The following is a 19,850-nucleotide window of genomic DNA, read 5'->3' on the forward strand; positions in this document are numbered from 1 at the left end:
TCAAACCATGGCGTTTCTAATGGCCTACGAGCAGCACCATCCATGACCTTTGGTCAGTTTGGGTCTTTCCAGACCCAGAATCTTTCTTGTGGAACTCAGCTCTTGGAGGTATGTCACCATGGAGGAATTGAATTTAGGCACATTGAGATGCCTTTAGTACCAAGTCCGTGTGCTAGAGCTGTACTAAGCCTCTTTCTTACCCAGGAGTGGGGCACTGGCAGTCTGGGAATCAGCCTAATTTCTCTTATTGTTCGTGTGGTGTTCTGTCACCAGGGACACTATGGGGGAGTCAGCTGTGCCCCAAATCGTGTGACCACTTGGGAAAGCGTAGTGCAGCTGAAGAACAGCGAACAATGTAACTAGTGAATCGTCAGTTTAAAGAAGAGGAGACAACAGGCGGCTGTGCTTTGAACCCACAGTGTAGCAGGGACGGGGATGTGACTTCCCACGGACCCACCTCAAGTCTCCCTGTGCTCTGTCTTCTGTCGTTTCGTCTTGTATCTTCTTTTTCTGACTTTCTCTTCCTCCTGTGTTTCTTCCTCCTCTGCGTCCTCTGCCTGTGCCTGTTGTCTCTTCCTCCTTTTTCTGCCTTCCCTTACCAATCTCCATTCCCGGCCTTATCGCCTCCGATCCCTTCTTTCTTTCCTCCTCCTGAGGGCCACGTGTAGAAGGGAGCCATGGTGCCAGTTATTTGTATTTGAAGCAAGAGCTTCGTGCCTTGTTCTTAATGTGGCAGCGGAGAGTCCCTTGGGGTTGACGCCTTTCCTTGGAGTCAGGGGTTCCATCTCGGAAGGTTCTCCCTGCCACTGCTGAGACCTCTGCCCAATCAGGTCCCTAAGGAGTCATTTCATTAAGTGACCTAAGGGTTTGTACAAATTTCAAATCTCCACAGTCCTTGAGACCAAAGAAGACAGTTCTTCCATGAGATCTCCCTGTGGTTGGAACCAATCCCATGGGCTTTCCTGATTAGCGTGCGTCATTCATCTTTAACAGAAATGTTGGCTTATGAATTCTCCACACATTTACTACGGGTGAGCAGTGGTGACCCCAGAATATTAAAAGGGCAGCTTGGAGAAGAAAGCCTTCTGTTGGACAGAAGACTGTGTTCTAATTGTGCTGGTTTCTTGGTGGGACATTCGGGCAATTAGTTTAATAACTTGTTATCCTCAGTTTCCAGCCTCAGTAAAACAGAGTGATGTTTTCATGCCTCCCTTTGGTGTTAAATGGTGTTAAAAGATAAACAGGGGCGTATTAAATATTGTAAGACTTTATTTGAGCAAAAATTGATTCAAATCGGGCAGCACCAAACTGGAAATGGTTAGGAGCACTCAGCTGACAGGGCTGGGGAGAGACTTATGTCGAGAAAAGGCGAGCGCAAAGGAAAGAAATTATTTGATTGACTACAGCCTAAAGCCTCGTTGGCTGTTTGTGCCTCATGTTTGTGATTAGTGGCCCTTAGTGTTCTGATTTTGTAACCATGAGGCACTTACAGGCTTAGGTTTTCATTTGCTTACATGGGCTGCCACAGCGTTCGAGGCCCCCCCCCCCCCCCCCCCCCCCGTCCAATGGCTTTCTTGTTAATTTAACAGTGGATTAAATGCAGTCATCTGTGAAAACACCTTGAAACAGTCACACTAGCATACAAAAGCAAGATAATCCTAGTATCTATAACACTACATTCTGTCATCAAATACTTCCAAGCTACCTTTCGGCAAAAACAGTAATTCATCTAATTAACAAAAACACTGTTTGGTGTGCTAAATAGGCTGTTGACCTTAAACCAGTTGACAGCCAGGTATTTCTCCAGCAGAATGGGTTTATTTGGGAACAACAGAAAATTGCAGTTCGGGACATGTGGTCTAATAGGGAACCAAGTAAGAGTCTGGAGGAACAAAAGAGGGAAATGCTCTTTCATGGACTTGGGAGGGGCTGTGTAAACAAAAGTCAAGGCACCGGCAGAGGCTGTGTCTGGTGAGGCCTACTTCCGGTCCATGGGCAGCCCTCTTCCCACTGTCCTCGCATAGCAGGAGGGACAAGAAAGCTCTCCGGATCTCTTTTCTAAGGGCACTAATCGCACTGATGAGGTCTCCACTCTCATGATCTAATCACCTCCCAAAGACTCCACCTCATAATACCATCACATTGGACATTAGGTTTCCACATAGGGATTTTGGGGACGGGGGAACATTCAGTCCGTGCAGAGGCTTTTATGGGCCAGACTTGGCAGTGGCCACATCCCTTCCACTCATATGCCATCGGCCAGAAGACACTCATATGGCCTCACCTAACCACAGGGCTGGGAAAGGTAGTTCAGCTGTATGTGGAAGGAAAAGAGATTTAGGGAACATGTAGCAGCCTCAGTCACAATATCCAATTTAGATGCTACACATCAGATGTCTATATATAGCCTATATTGTCATTTTTATATCTACAGCATTTTTTGAAATTATGACTATCATAATTATTCTTTATTATGCCTTTTTATCAATAGTTTTAAAAATAATCTTGCTGTGTGTGTATGTGCGTGTGTATGCCTATTTTAGCACTTGGCATACTGTGCTATAGTTAGATGAATATGTGTTTTTATCCCTGACCTAGATCAGGGATAAAGACTGGCAAAGACTGGCAAAGATGAAAGAGATTTTTGCTTAGAAGAATAATTTTGGAAATCATTAGAAAAGGCATGTTCTCTCTTTTCTTTACCCACTTGTTTGTTGCCTCTTTCCTTTGCTCAGTGCATGGCAGGGGTGGCCCTCTCTACACCCTCAGGTTCACCCACAAGCCCTGGTTGAAGGGATACCTTTTTTTCTCTCCCTGCTTGCCTGGTTTTGGTCCAGCGCACAGTTTTCTATGTCTAGGTGTTATGTACGTACATGGTAGATATTTCAGGATAGGGGTATTTTGAGACTCAGAGGTGAGTTCCATAGCGTCTTAGATGGAATAGTGAGCCCTGTGGATGCTTTAAGCCATGAGCCAAGGCAGGGTGGTCATGGCTGGAACCACTGTGGGTGTCGCGGCTTCGCTGCCAGACCGTGGCTGGAGCCAGAAGCAGGGCAGCTCTGGCAGAACCAAGTGCTTGCAAGGGGACTGACCTAGCCAAGGGTGGCTTAAGACGTGACTGGAAGTGCCACCAGAATCCATAGCCTCCTTTGTGCTGAAATAAGTGAACAAGTATGACTTTCTATAGACAGAGTGCCATCAAGTGTCTTCTGTTCCTTTGAAAGCAACTTTTGTCTCTTGTTTCGGATTCTTCCTGGTAGCAAAACTAACACTCTAAGGGTAGAAAAGTTGGAAAATACAAACACAGAGCAGAATGTATCAAGTTCTTTAATCTTCAGAAATTGCCTTTATCCCTAAGAATGTTTCAAGTGCTTATCTTTTCACGTTTCAGGCAAAGCCAAAGCTGATTGAGCCACTTGACTATGAAAATGTCATCGTCCAGAAGAAGACACAGATCCTGAACGATTGTCTTAGGGAGATGCTGCTCTTCCCTTATGATGACTTTCAGGTAGATGACTTCTAACTTTCTGTACAGAGAGCCATGGGGTTCATCTTTACAGACAATTGTTTTCTATCTATTGATTGATTATTTGTGTAACTTAGGATTTTTAAAAGATGCAAAGATGGTAAGAGGAAAAGTTCTGTCATTGTATTCTTCCAGGCAGTCTTTCATGAGTTGATTTTTTTAAATGGTATTAATTTTGCATATGTATGCAGATATAAATATATATGAATATATCTTATATATGTATATATATGTACATATATGCAAACATGCCTATGTATATATAACACATATATATAACTTTTTTTCCCCCCGTGTGTGTGTGTGTGTGTGTGTGTGTGTGTGTGTGTGTGTGTGTGTTTCATCTTGAATAAAAGTGCTATTCTCTGGGCTGATTTAACGCTCACAAGTGCACCCTATATCTTGTGAAGAGGAATTGAGGGTTTTTGCCGAGTGCCTTAGAATCTTAAAGATGGGATTTGCTGGGGAGCAGTGGAGGATTTTGTCATGGATCCTTTTAGCATGGCACTTTGGGAGACTGCGTGAGAGAGGCTTTGAACTGTGTGTGGGCTCACCAGAGAAGTGCTTAGCGGTAACCAGGTACGTACTGACTCCTACCTCTGGTGCAGTGGCAGGTGCTGTTTCTTGGAGCTCAGTAGCTTCCAGCAGAGGACTCAGCACAGCTCCTGCTGTGAGCTGCACTCTGGATTGTTGCTGAAAACCTTTCAGATTATGGTCTGTGGCTGAGTGACCCACAAGAGCTTTGAGGCTGGTGAGGGAGTGGGAATAACATTCTTCCTGCAGGAACCCCATATAGGGGTGTTAGCTGCCTGGTAACCTAGAGTTACCTTGGCCTATTTGGAGATTCTGGTTACTTCCTTCGCTCTTCATGCTTCCTTCTTCTCTACCTCCATGCTTCTCTACCTGAGGCTATTACTATCCAAGCCCTGTCTTCTGTGAATTGAGTGCCTTAGTGTTTTTTTTTCTTCTCTTTTTTTAAAGCTTCATTGGTTATTTGTTATTTAATTTAAAAAGCACTACATACTTACATTAAAAACAAACAAACCAGCAGGTACTGTTTAAATACTTGACATTAAAAGTCTCCCCTACCACATTTTTTTCTAATCCTACTCCCCAGAACATAACCTACTATATACAGTTCTGTGTACACTGAACTGTCTTTAGAAACTTCTATGTTAATAATGATTGTTAAATTATATTCCTTAAAGTGTTTTCCCCCCACCACATTTAAGAGACTCCAGTTTATAACAAAGGTGAGAGTTTTCACAAATGTTCACTTTTTCTAACTTGTTAAAGGTACCTGTGGAGAAAATGATTATTTTTCAGTTCTTTCCAAAAAAGGTAGAATTGCCATGGAAATGAAATTGACCATTATTAGTACAATGCTGCTGCCAAACTATGCTTTGGGGTAATGATTTCAATTCATGCCTAAAAATACACAATGTTTTAAAAACTTCATTGCATGAATAGACTACCTAGCTAAAGGACAAATGAATGGAAACCTCAGAATGATGCTTTTTGCCTGTGATTTTGGCAACAAATTAACATGAGAAGTTAAATCAGATGATTACAAATTGCAATCCGTGTTGACATATTTTTCCTGTAGTGCGTTCCAAGGATGCTAAAGGTTATCTCAGGTCTCTCTGAACATGAAGTATGTATTCTTCTTGTTATTAATTAGAGTAACAAAGTTATTTCAAGTTTTGCGACCTAGAATGTAAAGTTGTATTTGCAGCCCTGAGATAAAGTGGCTTAAGAAGCAAACAAACCAAAGAAACAAGATATAGTTCATTTACTTTCATCTTTTATCCCAGAGACAAGGAACCTGGATGTTTAAACAGTTGTAGAATCAAGTGATTGAAACGGAGAAAAACTCCTTTGTCCTATTTGCCCATAACTACTTCTCTGGGGACACCAGCACAAATATTCTAGAAACGGCAAAGAGCTCACTAACATTTTGCTGGCCGAGATTGAATGAGCAAGTGTTATTTTCTGTTTTTGTGGAATTTTTCCAAAGATTAAGGAGCTTGAATTTCAGCTTTGATCCTCATCACAGTGATTGTGATGGTTCCCCTTTAAATTTGGATGCTGTTATTTGTTTTCTTGGAGACTCCCAAATTCTAATCAAGTAAGGCCATTCACACCACACTGAGTTTTCTTGCTAATTTGTCTTGGTGATTTTAATAACTGTCTAGTTAGCTGAATGAGCAAAATTGTCTTAGCAATGCCATAGATTCCTCTGTCTGTCCCTGATTTTTCTTCTTTTTTTTTTTTGGACAGCATAGAAAAGGAATTATTGTTATATTATTAGAGGCAGAGGAAACAAATTCGATCAGGGGAAAGTTTTATTTCATATGGAAAGAAGATATCAAGTTGGTTAGCAAATGGATCAAATAATGAGCAAAATGTGTGCTCGGGGTTGATTTGCAATACTATACTTACTAGTAAACAATATTAGTTGAATATTAAAATGATAGAATGTTATGTGGAGTTCTGTCAAACATATTCAGAACAATGGTTTTCTAACACATAAGTGTAGCTAGTGATGACACACTTGTCTAGCTCTTGAATAGGACATGTGTTGATATTGGTCACCTCCGAAGGACATCTAAGTGTTTTCTGAAAATGCATCTTATGGAGAGAGTTGTTTGTGGGATGTACTTGCCAAGGGTGGAGAAAAACACCTGAGAGACATGAAGTAAATGTGGATTTTAAAAAACAAAAGGGTAGTTCTCCGCCATCAGAATACTGGTGAAGTATAGTTTTAGGGCCAGGGACAAAAACGCCATGGCTAATATAGCCCTTACTTGCTCACTACACTTCTTTTTAAGAATCAGACCCTGGCCCTGGTACTTCGGGGTCTCGTCTATTCTGTCTCTGCTTTGGCTTCGTGGTTCTCCTTGCCAGCAATGTCGTCTCTTCTTTTCCATCCTTCCAGAACCATCTCACCCTTTTGAGGCCACTTCAACTCCTATGGTGATTTTCTCCCCCCATTCTCGCAATGCCGCTGGTGCTTACTGCCGACACTGTGCACATTAATACCTAAGACCATTGGTTTGGGCCTTTCACTAATGGCTTCTTATGCTTTTTGTGTTCAAGTGTCACCACCCACACTGTGGCCCTGAGGAAGGCTCAGGCACCGTGTTTGTGCCTCTCTAGCCTCCCGCCTGCGCCTCCCTAGCCTCCCGCCTGCGCCTCCCTAGCCTCCCGCCTGTGCCTCCCTAGCCTCCCGCCTGCGCCTCCCTAGCCTCCCGCCTGCGCCTCCCTAGCCTCCCGCCTGCGCCTCCCTAGCCTCCCGCCTGTGCCTCCCTAGCTTCTCACCCTGCCCATCCACTTCCACATGCACATAATCTCTCCCCACTGGGTACTAGAGTTGGGTACTTTTGGCTTCATTTAAAATTAGTAAAATTTATTTTGAATATTAGGTAGTTTTCTTTGATTCAAGAAGTAAATAATGAGTACCATTAAGCACATGTGGAAATACCAGTGACTAGATTTGTAAGTTTTTGCCTGATCAATGACTTGGTTTGGTGGAAGTTAGATAATTTCTGAAATAAAAGAATGGAGGTGAAACAGAGTCTTAAAAGGCATACACTTTCTGATGACTGACGAACCTTTATTGTTCTCAAAGTTTTGTGGTCTAATCAATTTTTCTTGACATAATCTGAGAACTTATTTTCCATGGGTAAGTTGTAGGTAAACTTTACTCGGCAATTGGAGATGATAACTTTTATGATATAAATGTTTTAGATCAAGAAATGTAAGATGAAATTTAAAAAAAAATAACATTCAGAGGGAAAATTATTATGACTGGAAAAATCACTTTTTGGTGCACACATCTTAAATTTTTGTAAAATTGTGAAACTATTAAAATGAAAGCTAACTATTAAAATGAAAACTAAATCTTAAAAAAAAAGAAATGTAAGATGGTTTGTTGCTTTAGAAGTAACAATTCTATGCATAACTGAAAGTAATGCTCAGGAATCCCCCTTTTCCTGTCGGAGACATAAAATTCAGTGTGGGTTTGGCCATTTCCAATCATGATTCTTCTTCAAGGGAAGCCTCTTACCAGATGATGTTGGTGACGGTGACATTTTTAACTGAATGTGAGGGTGTTGCCATCAGTCCACGGTGTCTACAGCTGGCTTTTTGAGCTCCTATGTACCCTGGCTTTTTAGATAGCTTAGTAATGGTAGAGCAGCTGTGTAAAGTGTTGGAATATGGAGAAGGTAGTAAATGGTAAAAAAGATGTTGGGATGCAATTTATGGATACTATCGATATTTTACAAACATTAGACTTTGATATGTGATATAAACTAACAAGGGAGAGAGTTTGTATGGAAGGAATAAAAACAGCATATTGTATTCCTCTTCCGGGGATATAGCCCGAAGAGTTGAAAACAGGGATTCATACTTGTACAGGGAAAAGATACTTGTACACTTATGTATTATGTTCATAGCAGCATTATTCACAGGGGCCAAAAGGTAGAAACAACCCATGTGCCCAGGGAGGCACGAATGGAAAACAAATGGTGTATGTATACATTGGGATTCTACACAGCCTAAAAAAGGAAGGAAATTCTGACACTTGCTACAACAGGGATAAACCTTGAGGACATTATGCTAAGTGAAGTGATTCTACTTATGTGAGGTACCTAGAGTAGTCGAATTCATAGAGATAGAAAATATAATGATGATTGCTCGAGGCTGAGGGAGGATACGAAGTTAGTGTTTAATGGGTACAGAGTTTCAGTTTTGCAAGATGAAAAGAGTTCTGTGGATGGATGGTGGTGATGGTTACACAATAATAATATTCTTAATGCCACTGAACTGTCCATTTAAAAATGGTTAAGGTGGTAAATTTTGTGTTATATGGATATTTTACCACAATTTTTAAATAAAGAGCATGTTGTTACAGGATTTCTCTACTATGTGAGTGTGAAATTGTTGTCGTCCTTACACTTGTGTGTGAAGCCAGGATGAGGAATGATTTTCAGGTGCTCTTCCTACTGATATTTTATGGTGTATTATCAATGTCAAATCTCTTAGCAAGAGAATTTAAAAGGAAAGATGAGAGTATAAAGCAAAGATTATTAATAATTGGCAATTCCAGAAATTTTGACTTTTGGAAATGTTTAGATACAGGAGAATCCTAAAGTGTTCTCAGAGTTGTACAGAAAAATGTGGTCAGTCCATTTCCCTTTAAATAACATCCTGATTTTTATTTTTCCTCTGTTTCTTTTCCTCTTCTACTTACATGAGACTGATAATGATCTACAAACCACTGACCTGAAAAGGAAGCCAGGCCCCACTACTTACAAAGGGCCTGGAAGTCCCTGAGCTCATTTCCCATCTGGTTTTTTTTTTTTTTTTTTAAAGATAATTTTTTTTTTTTTTAACAGTGTTTTTCCTCACTTTTTATTATATGCTGCCAAACAAATAATCTCCACACTTTGTTCTGGCCTTTTTGTTGAAAAGTGCGCTTTTGATAAATTCCTCAACATTTTTATCCGTCAGAATTCACTGGCCAACAATGTAACTTTCATGAACATTGTGGTTTCTGGGATGTTAGTTCTTGTCTATGGTTGAAACTTCCTGAAAAATCTGAATAAATAATATTTCTGAATTGATAACTGGCCAGACCTTCAGGGGATGAGAATTTTCATTCTAGTTCAAGTAATGCCTTTTACAGAACACAGTGACAGGTCATTCTTTTGTGATCAAATATGCCTCAGAGGAAAGGCTTATTTTTCAGATAGCACTGATCAGCTGAGTTGAGTACATTTACTTAGCTTATAGTTTATAGTGATACCACTTGTGCAAAGGGCTCACTCAGCCTTGTAAGATGCTTCAGGATGTAAATATAAGACAGGGTTCCTGCTTTCAGGTTGCTCAGAACTTAGGAGAGGAGATGATTAATATTAGTCATCAGCAGGAGAATGTGACCAGCGTCACGACAGACATGAAGTCCCACGGGCATTTATTAAGTTGGACATAGAGGGGCAGTCAGGTGTTAAGCATCCTTCAAGTGTTGGAAATGCAGAAGTCCAGTCTGAGACAGAAGCCAGGGTCCTTGATCTGGGCGCAGCGAGGCAATGTGAGACAAAACAGTGGCCAAAGAGATCAGGGCATGAGAGCCCTGGTGGGGACCAAATCTCGGGGAGTGCCCTCACTTGGGAGGAAGGCGGGTGGGATGTAGAGACAGAAAGTAAGAAAAGAACTAGGACACGGCGGGGTTCTGGAGAAGGCAGGTGGGCAGGCAGACTGTCATGTACTCCTGCTGACGAGCTGGGGAGAAGGGCTCCTTAGAGGCGGTGAGCAGGACACCGTTGGCGATGACGGCAGTTTCTTCAGCCCGGGCTGCAGAAGTGAGTGGGTGAGGCCAGAGGTTAGCGTGCCACAGTAGGAGACAGAGGGAGTCAGCTGGCTCAGGGCAGTAGTAAGAGTTTTTACCAGGATTGGGGACACCTGAGAATGGGCTAAGACGGGGAGTCCAGGAATGAGGAAGAGATTGAGGATGCGAGGTATTATGAGGATGTGTTCTGAAGCAAAGCGCTGTAGGGGGTCTACTGGGATGGAATTAAAGGTCTTTGGAGGAAGAGTTCAGGAGGCAGAGAGAGTTCTATATCTGAGCTGCAAAGAGAAGATTGGATATTGAGAAATTTACAGGAGAAATGGGCCGAGGGAGCTAATGTCAGGTTGGCCCCGGTGAGGCGCAGCTTGCGGGAGAGCAAGGAGGGTTTGGAAAGCAGGCTATGGGGACTAGGATGGGAGGGGTAACAGTAAGAATCGTCACATAGCACCCCACTGCTGTGACCGTGGCACAGCCCTTACCTTTTCTTGCCTTGGTGAAGGCAAGAGCCTCTTAGCAAGTGCCAACCCCGTTTCAGTCTGTTAACAGAGGAGGCAGAGTGATCGTTTAAGAAGTAAGCTTACAAGGTAAGGCAGGTGACAGCACTCCTGTGTTAGGAGTCCCTCACTGATGGCCTTCCCATGGCCTGAAGGACCCCGTGATCATGTCTCCCCACTACCTCTCTGACCATCTCCCCACTCCTCTCCCCACTCTCTCTGCTGCAGCCACACTGGGCCCCATGGTGGTAGGTAGGGGGGCTCCTCTCCCACTCCACGTAGTCTCCTTCCTGAGGGCCTTTCCTCAGGCTGGTCCTGTGCCTGGTACGTTCTGTCCCCTCCGTCCCTCGCTTCCTGCAAAGCTTTCCCCAAATCTCAGTGAGGCCCGTGCCACTGCCGTGCCCTCCAACCTCTGTGGCCTTCCTGGTCCTCCTTACCTTGCTCTGTCTTATTTTCTTCTCACTGTAGTCCCTGTTTGCTTCTAACATACTTACGTGTTTATTCATGTGAGCTCCACACAGATAGAGGAAGGATTAAACCAAGATGCTATCTTACAACAGGGATAGATTAAGCAGAGGGAGATCTGTTTATACTATATTGATAGCATTCATTTAATATTGTTCTTTACTATAAATTATTTGTAACTACAAGACTGTTCATTATTTTCTCCCCAGATAGAAAATAAAATCTCTATGAGAGTAGCAAACCATAATTGCTGGATTTTTATTACAAACAATAGTTTTTTCACAATTTATCTTCGCATTTGCCGAAAGTTCCTACAATAGGGTTTTATCTGTAGTAGGCACTTAATATGTTTTGAAGAAATGGATGGATTTGGGATCTAGCACCAGCTGCCTTTGAGGTTGTAAGAGTGTGTTCCAAGGTAGAAGAGAGGGAGACGTAACATATTTCATGCAAAAACAAAAGCCAAAGGTCCTTAAAGAAAAAGGAAACCTAGGTTTTGGGCTCAGAATTATGAGATGCCGTTTATCGTATTACCAGGCACAAAATCTGTGGGTCCTACAACCCAAAAGGGTCCTGCGGTGTCCACACTGCGGCCTTTTTCTCCCTGGCGTGCCTGGTGGTGCCTGGACACCGCTGAGGGTGTCCTGCATGGGTTCAAGCGGCCTTGGACCGCAGCACCTTGCGATGTGGATGAGGTCCAGGGGAGCAAGTAAGGAAGTTCAGCAAAGTCCTGTGATACCGGAAGTCCTCGAAGAAGCAGGACTTCCCCACTGCTTAGCATTTTATCTGCAAAGCAGAATCTCTGCTCCATTGTGTTTAACATAAGACTTTGGATGGCATCCCAGGAGCTGACAGGCCGGCCTGAACCAGCGTGGTGGTGGTGCTGGTGAATGAATGGGGGGGGATTTGCGTGACATTCTCCTGGATACATAAGTGAAACCTTCACACATATGATGAGGGGCCTGTGAGAGAGTGTGCCTTCCTGAAAAGAGATTTCATGGGTCTATGGGAATATGTAAATAATGGACATGTTTTAATATGAAGCATATTCACTATGCTAGGTGTTCACACAAAGTATGGTCTCTTTAGCAACTAAAATTGCATTCTGAGGGAAGACACTGTGCCATACACAGACAGCTGGACAATGAAAGAAACCACACGTGCATACATGTCTTCCTCGAGTTTATGTTCCTGAATGGAATGCAAATGGCTTAGAGGGATGGTCGGGGCTCTGGACACTAGGGGTAGTGGCAAGATCCAAGATTTAGTCGTATGACCCTAGATTTTAGTCCCAGGTCTGCCTGTTACTAACCTTGGTGTTTGGGCAAGCAATAAACCCTCCTAAAATTCACTTTTCTTAATCTGTAATTCAGAGAGAAAATTTGCCTTATAATCTGGATTCTCACAGATGTGTGAGAGTGCAAAGCGGTACCATCATTTAGGAAAGCTCTTTGCCCATCCTGGCTGATGTCCTCCAGTTGGCGGGGAGGGAGCTGAGCAGCCTTCTTCTTCTCCTCTAGGCAACACTGTTTTATTTTTGAGGGTGGCAGACTTGAGTAGCACAGCCATGTGCTGTGGAGCAGGCTGAGCCCCTTACTAATGGGGAAGCAGACCTGCCACTTATGCTCCAAATGACCTCAGGTCCACTCCTGGTTTTCCGGACACCCCCATTCTCTCTTGTGCAGTGGTACTCAGTGAACTGATGAGTCTGGTCATTAAGGGTTCTGAACATTGAACTTAGTTATAGTTTACTGCATCTGAACAGGCAATTATATATATTGTATAATGTATAATTTGGGGGGTTGAGAAAGTAGCAGAATGAATTTTTTATGATTCTCAAAGGTCGACTGAAATTTATATGACATTTTAGGAAACAGGCCATTATGTGGTCACAAAAGCTACCTGTTGCGGAAACACTGTCTCATTTGGAACCTCAAGTGATCTCACAACTAAATAGAACAATCTCCATTTTGAAACCCCAACTGCCCATTCACTCCACAAATGTTTATGTTGTGCCAGATGTTCTGCTGGGTGTTGGAGAAGCAACCGTCTTGGTGTAGTCCGAGGGTTCCAAGTTTGGTGGGAGACACCGGAAGGTTTTTGAGGGATTTCAGGAGAATGGCACATGTGCTAATCCAGGGCAATGTGTTCCAGGAGCCCTGAGGTTGCTATGAGCGGCTCCGCAGCCAGGCAGCACGGTCAGGGCATCAGGGAGTCAGAGCACCCCGTGTGCTGGAGGGTTGGAGAAGGGCGGGAGACAGTCCAGAAACATGACCAGAGTTGATGCGGCTGGCCATGAGCGGTCTTAGGCCGTGCTCAGGAGTTTGGACTTTGTCTGGTGGCAGTGAGGAGTCATTGACAGAACCTAAGTGGAGGCGTGACTTCACTATCATGAGAACTTTAGAAAGGTGACTGGCAGCTGTGCAGGGAATGGAGACGAGGGATGATAGCAGGAAGGCAGGCGTAGCAGTGAGGGAGGGCTGCGCTGAGGTCCATGCAAAAGCACCCTCAGTCTGTGCATCGTCGTGGGGTGCACGGCAAGGGCAGTCATTGACCTTACATGGTGACACTGCTGAGTGAACGGAGAAAGGCAGTTAAAGATGGCAGCTTGGGGACCCTGCAGGAGCTAGTGAAGGTGAGCTGTTAGAAAGAGGCCCAGAGATGTCCATTTCTCTGCCCATAATCAAGGCTCAGCCCTGGTAATGTTTTCATTAGTTCCTTGGGAGTTGTTTTTAGTTCGATCCCTCCAGAAACCTAAATGGAATTCTTACTCCAGACCCTTATCTTGTCCCAGGCGTTGTCCAGTTTCTTAATGATTAGTGAATTAAACATTGCGAATCCTCAGGAAACTGCTTCCCTGAAAATGGAATTGTCTGATCTTAATAGAACAAGTGGGTTTGCTGCCAAGACATGATCTCGCAATGAGATGTGGGGAACGCCCTGTGTGGATTTCAGTTTCCAGCCTAGCTTGGGACTGAATCCTCTGGAAAGCAAGTCATCTTCTCTGAAACCAATGCGTCGGCCAGATATTTGGAAAGGCTTCCTTACTGCTGTGCTCAGTAAGTCGCAGCAGAGTTCCCAGAGTTTCTAATGGTAATGTTTAATACTGCCCTGGATACAAAATGTTTTATGTACGGACAGTGCAGCCCCAGGGGTGTTTCCAGAAGCCATCAAAGGGATCTAACTCCACAGACACTGGAGGCACCTGTGGTTTGACTGAGGCCTGGAGATGAAAGGATAGTTGGGAGCCATCTATCTAACAGGGAGTCGTTGAAAATCCGAGATAACTTTAGAACATCGAGCGGACACCAGCCACTTGGCCCAGCTGAGCACAAGAAAAATTCAACCCAGGGCCGACTCTTTAGGGAGGGAGATAGACCAGGCCTCAGGGACATCGCCTAAAGAGCTCAGTCTTACCTAGACCGCCTGGGCTCTGATTTCTGCTGGCATCGTCTTCCCTTCCTTCACTGAGCCCTGGCGGCCTCCAAGGTTACCCTTCTCCCGGGAGATCAAAGGACTCTCTCTCCAACAAATGCATCAAGCCCTCAAAGGTTTGAAGGGATAGTTCTTCTCAGTAAATTAGAACAAACAAAAATAAACACAAGTACAGATGCTTCATAGGGAACTACAAACAGGAGCGGTTGACAGCAGAGTGAAGATAGTCTGCCTTTTAGCCTAACAGTAGGTTGGAGTTGACTGGCCTCGGAGCCGGGGGGCTTCTCTGTCCAGCAGGTCAGCAAAGTGGTTCTCAGGCCTTCTTCTCTGACTTCCGGGCAGCTTCAGGGGTCAGGACGCGTCGGAGACGTAAAACAGCAGAGACCTAGGAAATTTGTCTCTGTGTGTTCTGCAGCCGTGTGCCTACTGACCAGTCACCGCCTCTTGAGGAGAAGAACCCTCTTCCTCTCTTCCTCTCTTTTTTCTGACTCAGTGTCTCAGCTGGTGCACCGTGGCCTTGCCTGTCCCGGGAGTTGTTCTGTTTCGGACGCCCCAGGAGCCAACTCTTCCTGTTTCAAAGCCTGCACTCCCTTCTGGGCTGCCTGAGTGGTTTGTTTTTCTGTCTGAGGGAGGACACTTCCCACCCTGGGCTCCTTTGAGCAGCAGAGATGGAAGACAGTCTGTGGATCCACACAGCTGGCTCAGGTTGCAGCCCACCCGCTTCTCTGGGATATAGTTCATGTGTTGCCAGGAGAAGGGTGGGCCTTTGTTTCAGTCTCTTAATTAAAACCCTATAAAATATTTTAAACACCCAGTGGATACGCATACTTCCCACCAGGGACTAAGAGGATTGTTTGGTTATAGTCTAATGCCCATTATAAAATGATTAATTAAAAAATCCAGTGCCATATGAGTTGAGAAGTTTAGAAAAATAAAGAAATGATGACACAAAAGCATGTCTTTGTTAATACTCATGCCTCTATTTATTTCAATCTATGTAGTGAATCTTCCCTCCTTTTAATCCAACAATGCTTTTTATTAGAAAAATAAGCGGGGGACTATAAATCAACGCAGATACAGTATTCATCTTTTCTTTTCTTTTTTTTCTGGATGTCTTTTATGTTTCAGTTTCTCACAAAGCAATTCATAGCGCTCAGATAAACCATTTGAGAGAGGCAGACTTAGAATTCCATGTTCACAGAACTGTGGAATATTTAAACCATAAAGGAAACCTGGAGATCCTAGAAAACTATTTTATGGATGTAGAAAGCTAAAACTTTCCCCTAAGATCACACAGCTAATTAGAGGCAGAGCTCAGATGAGAACTCAGGTTTCCTGGCTCTCCATTCAAACCCCTTTCCAATATCACTTCTCAGATTCTTCCATAGGAAGTTTAATTAAATTATGCGCTTCACATTGCTTGTGGTTTGAAACACGAGCTTCTCGGTATCCCAGCCTCAGTGGGGTCAAGGTAGCGTGTTGGCTAGCACCGATGGAGGAAGGCGGAGGCCTGGCCAGGTGGGGGTCGGGAATTTTGATAGTAGAGAGGGATTCCAAGGTGAAGCTGAAGAAACAGGGTCGCAGCAGGCTGTCAGGAAAGAGCATTGCGTGATGATGAAAAGGGGCAGGAAATGGCAGCCAGCCCGGGCTTGGCCCCTGGTAAGGAGACCTTTTGTGCCTGTGTGTTCCCTTCAGGTGGCCATGGCCCTGCCTCCCTGGGCTAAGCATCCACACATGGGTCCTAGCCATTCAGATGACCCGGTTTTTGGAGGGAATCATTTCAACCAAGAGAACAAAAAAAGTTTTTAAAATAAAAAAGGATCTGTTTGAAATTTGTCATTCCAAATTAGACACAGAGATCGTAAATTTTACTCTTCATAGTCCAGTCCTGGGGCGAGGCAGGGAACTGCACTTCTTCAACTCGTTCCGTTAAAAAAAAAGTCCCACACAGATTTACCTCTCAGGTGTTTGTGCGTCATTATATAAGCCCTTTGGGAGAGGATTTCTCCCCTTTCTCTTTATTTGGCAGTCCTGTTTTCCTTTTTGATTACTCCTTTAATTTTGTGGAACTCCTCATAGACTCCTGCCCATATTTGGCCAAGATAATTAAGGACTTGTATGTGTCAAAGACTACCAGTACATGTTCCACCTAAGTAATGGTACTGATCAAACTTAGACTTTTATTTTAGACTATTGTAGTAGCTGGAAGGGGACTTTTATTTTCAAGCTGTTTTGTGCTGTGAAATTTATATCCCAGTGGTTGTCTGAGAATCTGTCTATGTTTAGTTTTAATTTTCAGGTCTTACCACACTTCTTAGTGTGAAATACTTTTCCTTTCCCCTTGCAAATGTAGAAAACACCTAGTTGAAAGCTACTAAATGGGAATGATATTCTTTGAATATCCGCCTTGATGTTGATTTATATAAAGTGGATAGAGACCCATATTCTAGCAGAAATATGATTTTAACTTATAGAGAAGTAGAAAAGAATACCACAACTGTGAAAAAGAAAATTAAGCTAAGTTTTGAGAAGGGTTTTAGTGTTCATTGAGTATAAATCTCCTGGTATTGATTTGGACTCTGTTATAAACCAGATAAATAAAACTATAGAAATTTAATGTGAATTGATTTGGCATACAATAGACTATTACTCAAATGTGACTTTTAATACATAAAATCTAGAGAAATTAAAATAGAACATTGACTTATGCTATAGCCTTCCCTTGTTCATTTCCATAATGGACCAGAGAACTTTTATAGTAATAGAAAAAATATTTATATGCAAGTAATGGGTGATTATTGGTAGGCTCCTGCTTCTGTCTCCATTGTCTATTTTATTTAATCGTTCTTGAAACATTTATTGAGTACTTTGCACAGAGATGCAAATAGAAAGATATATATCCTGCCCTCAAACGAATCCACAACCTGCTAGGCAAAAAAGGCATGTGTTTGCAGGAGACTTTTGGTTAATGAGGTAGGCGAGCTATCAGACGGGGCCTCATGGGGCATGATTTGTAAGGTCATCAAGGTTTAGGGTCAAATCTGAACGTTGCAAGTCCAGATACCAGGTTGGAGCTTTATGACCAGAGTTATTTGGGCTCAGGAGAACTGACTTGTAGTAGCCAACCACACAAGAGAACAAACCGGAATGCCATTTAATAACATGCATTCAGAACTGGAATTAATGAGCAGGTCAGGATACACTGCTTGGCTGTGTGTTGTCTCTAATTAGGAAAGTCGAGATGGGGATCACATTATAACAAGAAGGTTGGTGAGGCTGGACTCGCAAAGACATTGAGTGGGAAGACCTTGGCACGGGAGGGTCAAACGATGACCCCTCGTTGGTGCCAAGCGCAGTGGTCCCCATGGGGACCCCAGCCCCGTGGATCCCAGCCTTTCCTTTGAAATGGTGATAAGATACTGACAAAAGTGCTCCAGGCTTGCAAGCCCTGTTCTTTCTGTCAGCCCATTCTTTTCCCAAATGAGTTAAAAACCTCTGACTAACCTGTGGGTTGGTGGGGTTTTAGTGTTGTTTGATTCAAGTTTTATTAGAGGCAGTTTTTCCCTTGACATAGAATATATATTTTCAGTCCTTTTAATGGGTTTGTTTCTTTTGTGTGTACAAAGAGCTAATCTCAGTTATTATGTCTTGACTTTGTTCTTTTAGCTTACCAAAGGTCAGCTGATCCCCAAGTTTCTCTCCTTTTGTACTGTGTACACTTGTACGCCTCCTGTATAATTTAGCGTAAGTGCCTTTGCCTTGGAACACGTCTTCTCGATGGCACCCTCTTCGCTTCCCAGTCAGATTTAGACTCCCTTCCTCTTTCCTCTCATAGCAGCCTGTGCGTCTGTGCTTTTTCTCATCCCCTTCTGTAGTACTGATCAATAATTTATTTCTTCATCTTCCTCTCCCATCAGACTGTAAGCTCTATAAGAACAGCACCTGCATTTTATTAAACTTGGTGTTTCCAACTGCTAGTTCAGTGTCTGGTAGTAGAAAGTGGGGACCCAGTAGAGGGAGGGAGCGAGGGAAGGATGAATAGATGGATGGATGAATGGTTGGATAAAGTGCTATTTACGTTGAACCCTTAAATGATCAATAGAATATTGTTTAGGAAGAGAAGCCACTAAAGTCTACTGTCAAGGTCTAACAGACATTTCTGTCTCTTCCGTGACCACGACGAGGATGCTGACTGAATGGAAGGGGGAGCGTGGAAACCAGACCGCAGCTTCGTGTATCCTCCCAGGGCTTCCGGCCTAACACTACACTGTTGTTAGCATTTGAAAGACATTTTCATGGAAATGGCAATATTCTCCAATACTCTAATTAGGAGCTGTCCTTAGTCTCTTACAATCGTGGTTCACTTATCTATTGCTAAATAACAAATCACCCCCAAGCCTCATAAGCCAATAATTGATTATTTCTCACAATTCTGGAATCTGGTTGAGGCTAAGCTGGGTAGCGCTGCTTTGTTTGGTGTCTACAGGGTCTGGAATGTCTAAGATGACTTCTTCACTCACGTTGAGGCACCTCAGCCAGGACGCTGGAACCAGCTGGGGGCTGGTGGGGCATCTTTTTATATATGGCCTCTCCATGGTTAGCTATGGACTCCCTCGCAGCACGGTGGTCTCAAGGAGCTCTTCTAATGTGCTGGTTGTCTTCCAAGAGGAAGACTCAAAAGCTCCCCGTTCTCCTAAAGCTAAGGTGGGACTGGCATGTCACTTCACCTCATTTTATTGGTTGAAGGCAGCCTAGATTCAGGGGCAGGGGAAATAGACTCCCCTTTTCGGTGTGAGGCACAGCAAACACATGTACGGAAGGATAGCTGGCATCTAAAAGGGATTATCGAAAACAGATATGTACAAAAAGAAATATACATAAAAATAGCACTTAAGCTAGACATGTACTAAAGAAACTTCTAAGTTGAGAGACAGGTTTTAAAGAAATGCATTAAGTTTATTTGGATGAAGTCTGGGCGGGGGGAAGGGTTCTGTCTGGTCAGAAGACTGTCAAAATCGTAGGACTTTGTTCTGGTATCAGTGTTCTAGTATTGGTGGCGATAAGAACCTGGACGATGGCTTTGATTGCGTTTAGTCCTCTCTTATTTGTTAAACATCAAGTCTCTCTTTAATGATTAAAGTTGCTGTCTTTTTAAAGTGAGAGTATAATGGCACTTGGATCTACACAGTTAAAAAGGCTTCATTTCCTATTATTTTTCTCACTTTAAAGGGGTGTTTGGAAAAGTGTCACATAATTCAAATTTCTGGACTTAGTCATTCACTGGGAACATTTTGCGACACTTTTTCTCTTCCTAGTCCTGTGATGGTGAGAAGTGGGCTGAAAATGACCCTAGTAGTCTTATTTCTTGACCTGAGCCATTTCCTGAACACTTTAAAAGTATAATCATTAGTTTCAAAAATATTGATAGACCCAACTAAATCAAGGTAAGAACCCAGTTAAGTGGGGTCCTAAGAAGCATACACAATCTCTTGAACAATCCCCTTTACTTATATTCTACCTGATTCTTAACAGTTTTGATACTCTAATAATTGATGTGTTACTTTGAAGCTTTTTA

General features: G+C 43.2%; 1 protein-coding gene across 36 annotated transcripts in view; it reads left to right on the plus strand.

The window, feature by feature from the left end:
• The window catches only part of DOCK9 (dedicator of cytokinesis 9), a 256,192-nt gene that overhangs the window by 114,656 nt on the left and 121,686 nt on the right, over positions 1-19,850 (plus strand). For all 36 annotated transcript variants that reach the window (XM_074329465.2, XM_074329468.2, XM_074329454.2 and 33 more), the window contains exon 2: positions 3,392-3,508. In XM_074329465.2, the coding sequence (XP_074185566.2) occupies positions 3,479-3,508 (30 nt within the window). In that variant the 5' untranslated portion in view covers positions 3,392-3,478. The remainder of the gene's footprint in view (positions 1-3,391; positions 3,509-19,850) is intronic.

The sequence above is a fragment of the Rhinolophus sinicus genome, chromosome 16 (assembly GCF_057876585.1).
Source record: "Rhinolophus sinicus isolate RSI-liver-muscle chromosome 16, RSI-T2T, whole genome shotgun sequence".
Classification (NCBI taxonomy): Eukaryota; Metazoa; Chordata; class Mammalia; order Chiroptera; family Rhinolophidae; genus Rhinolophus; species Rhinolophus sinicus.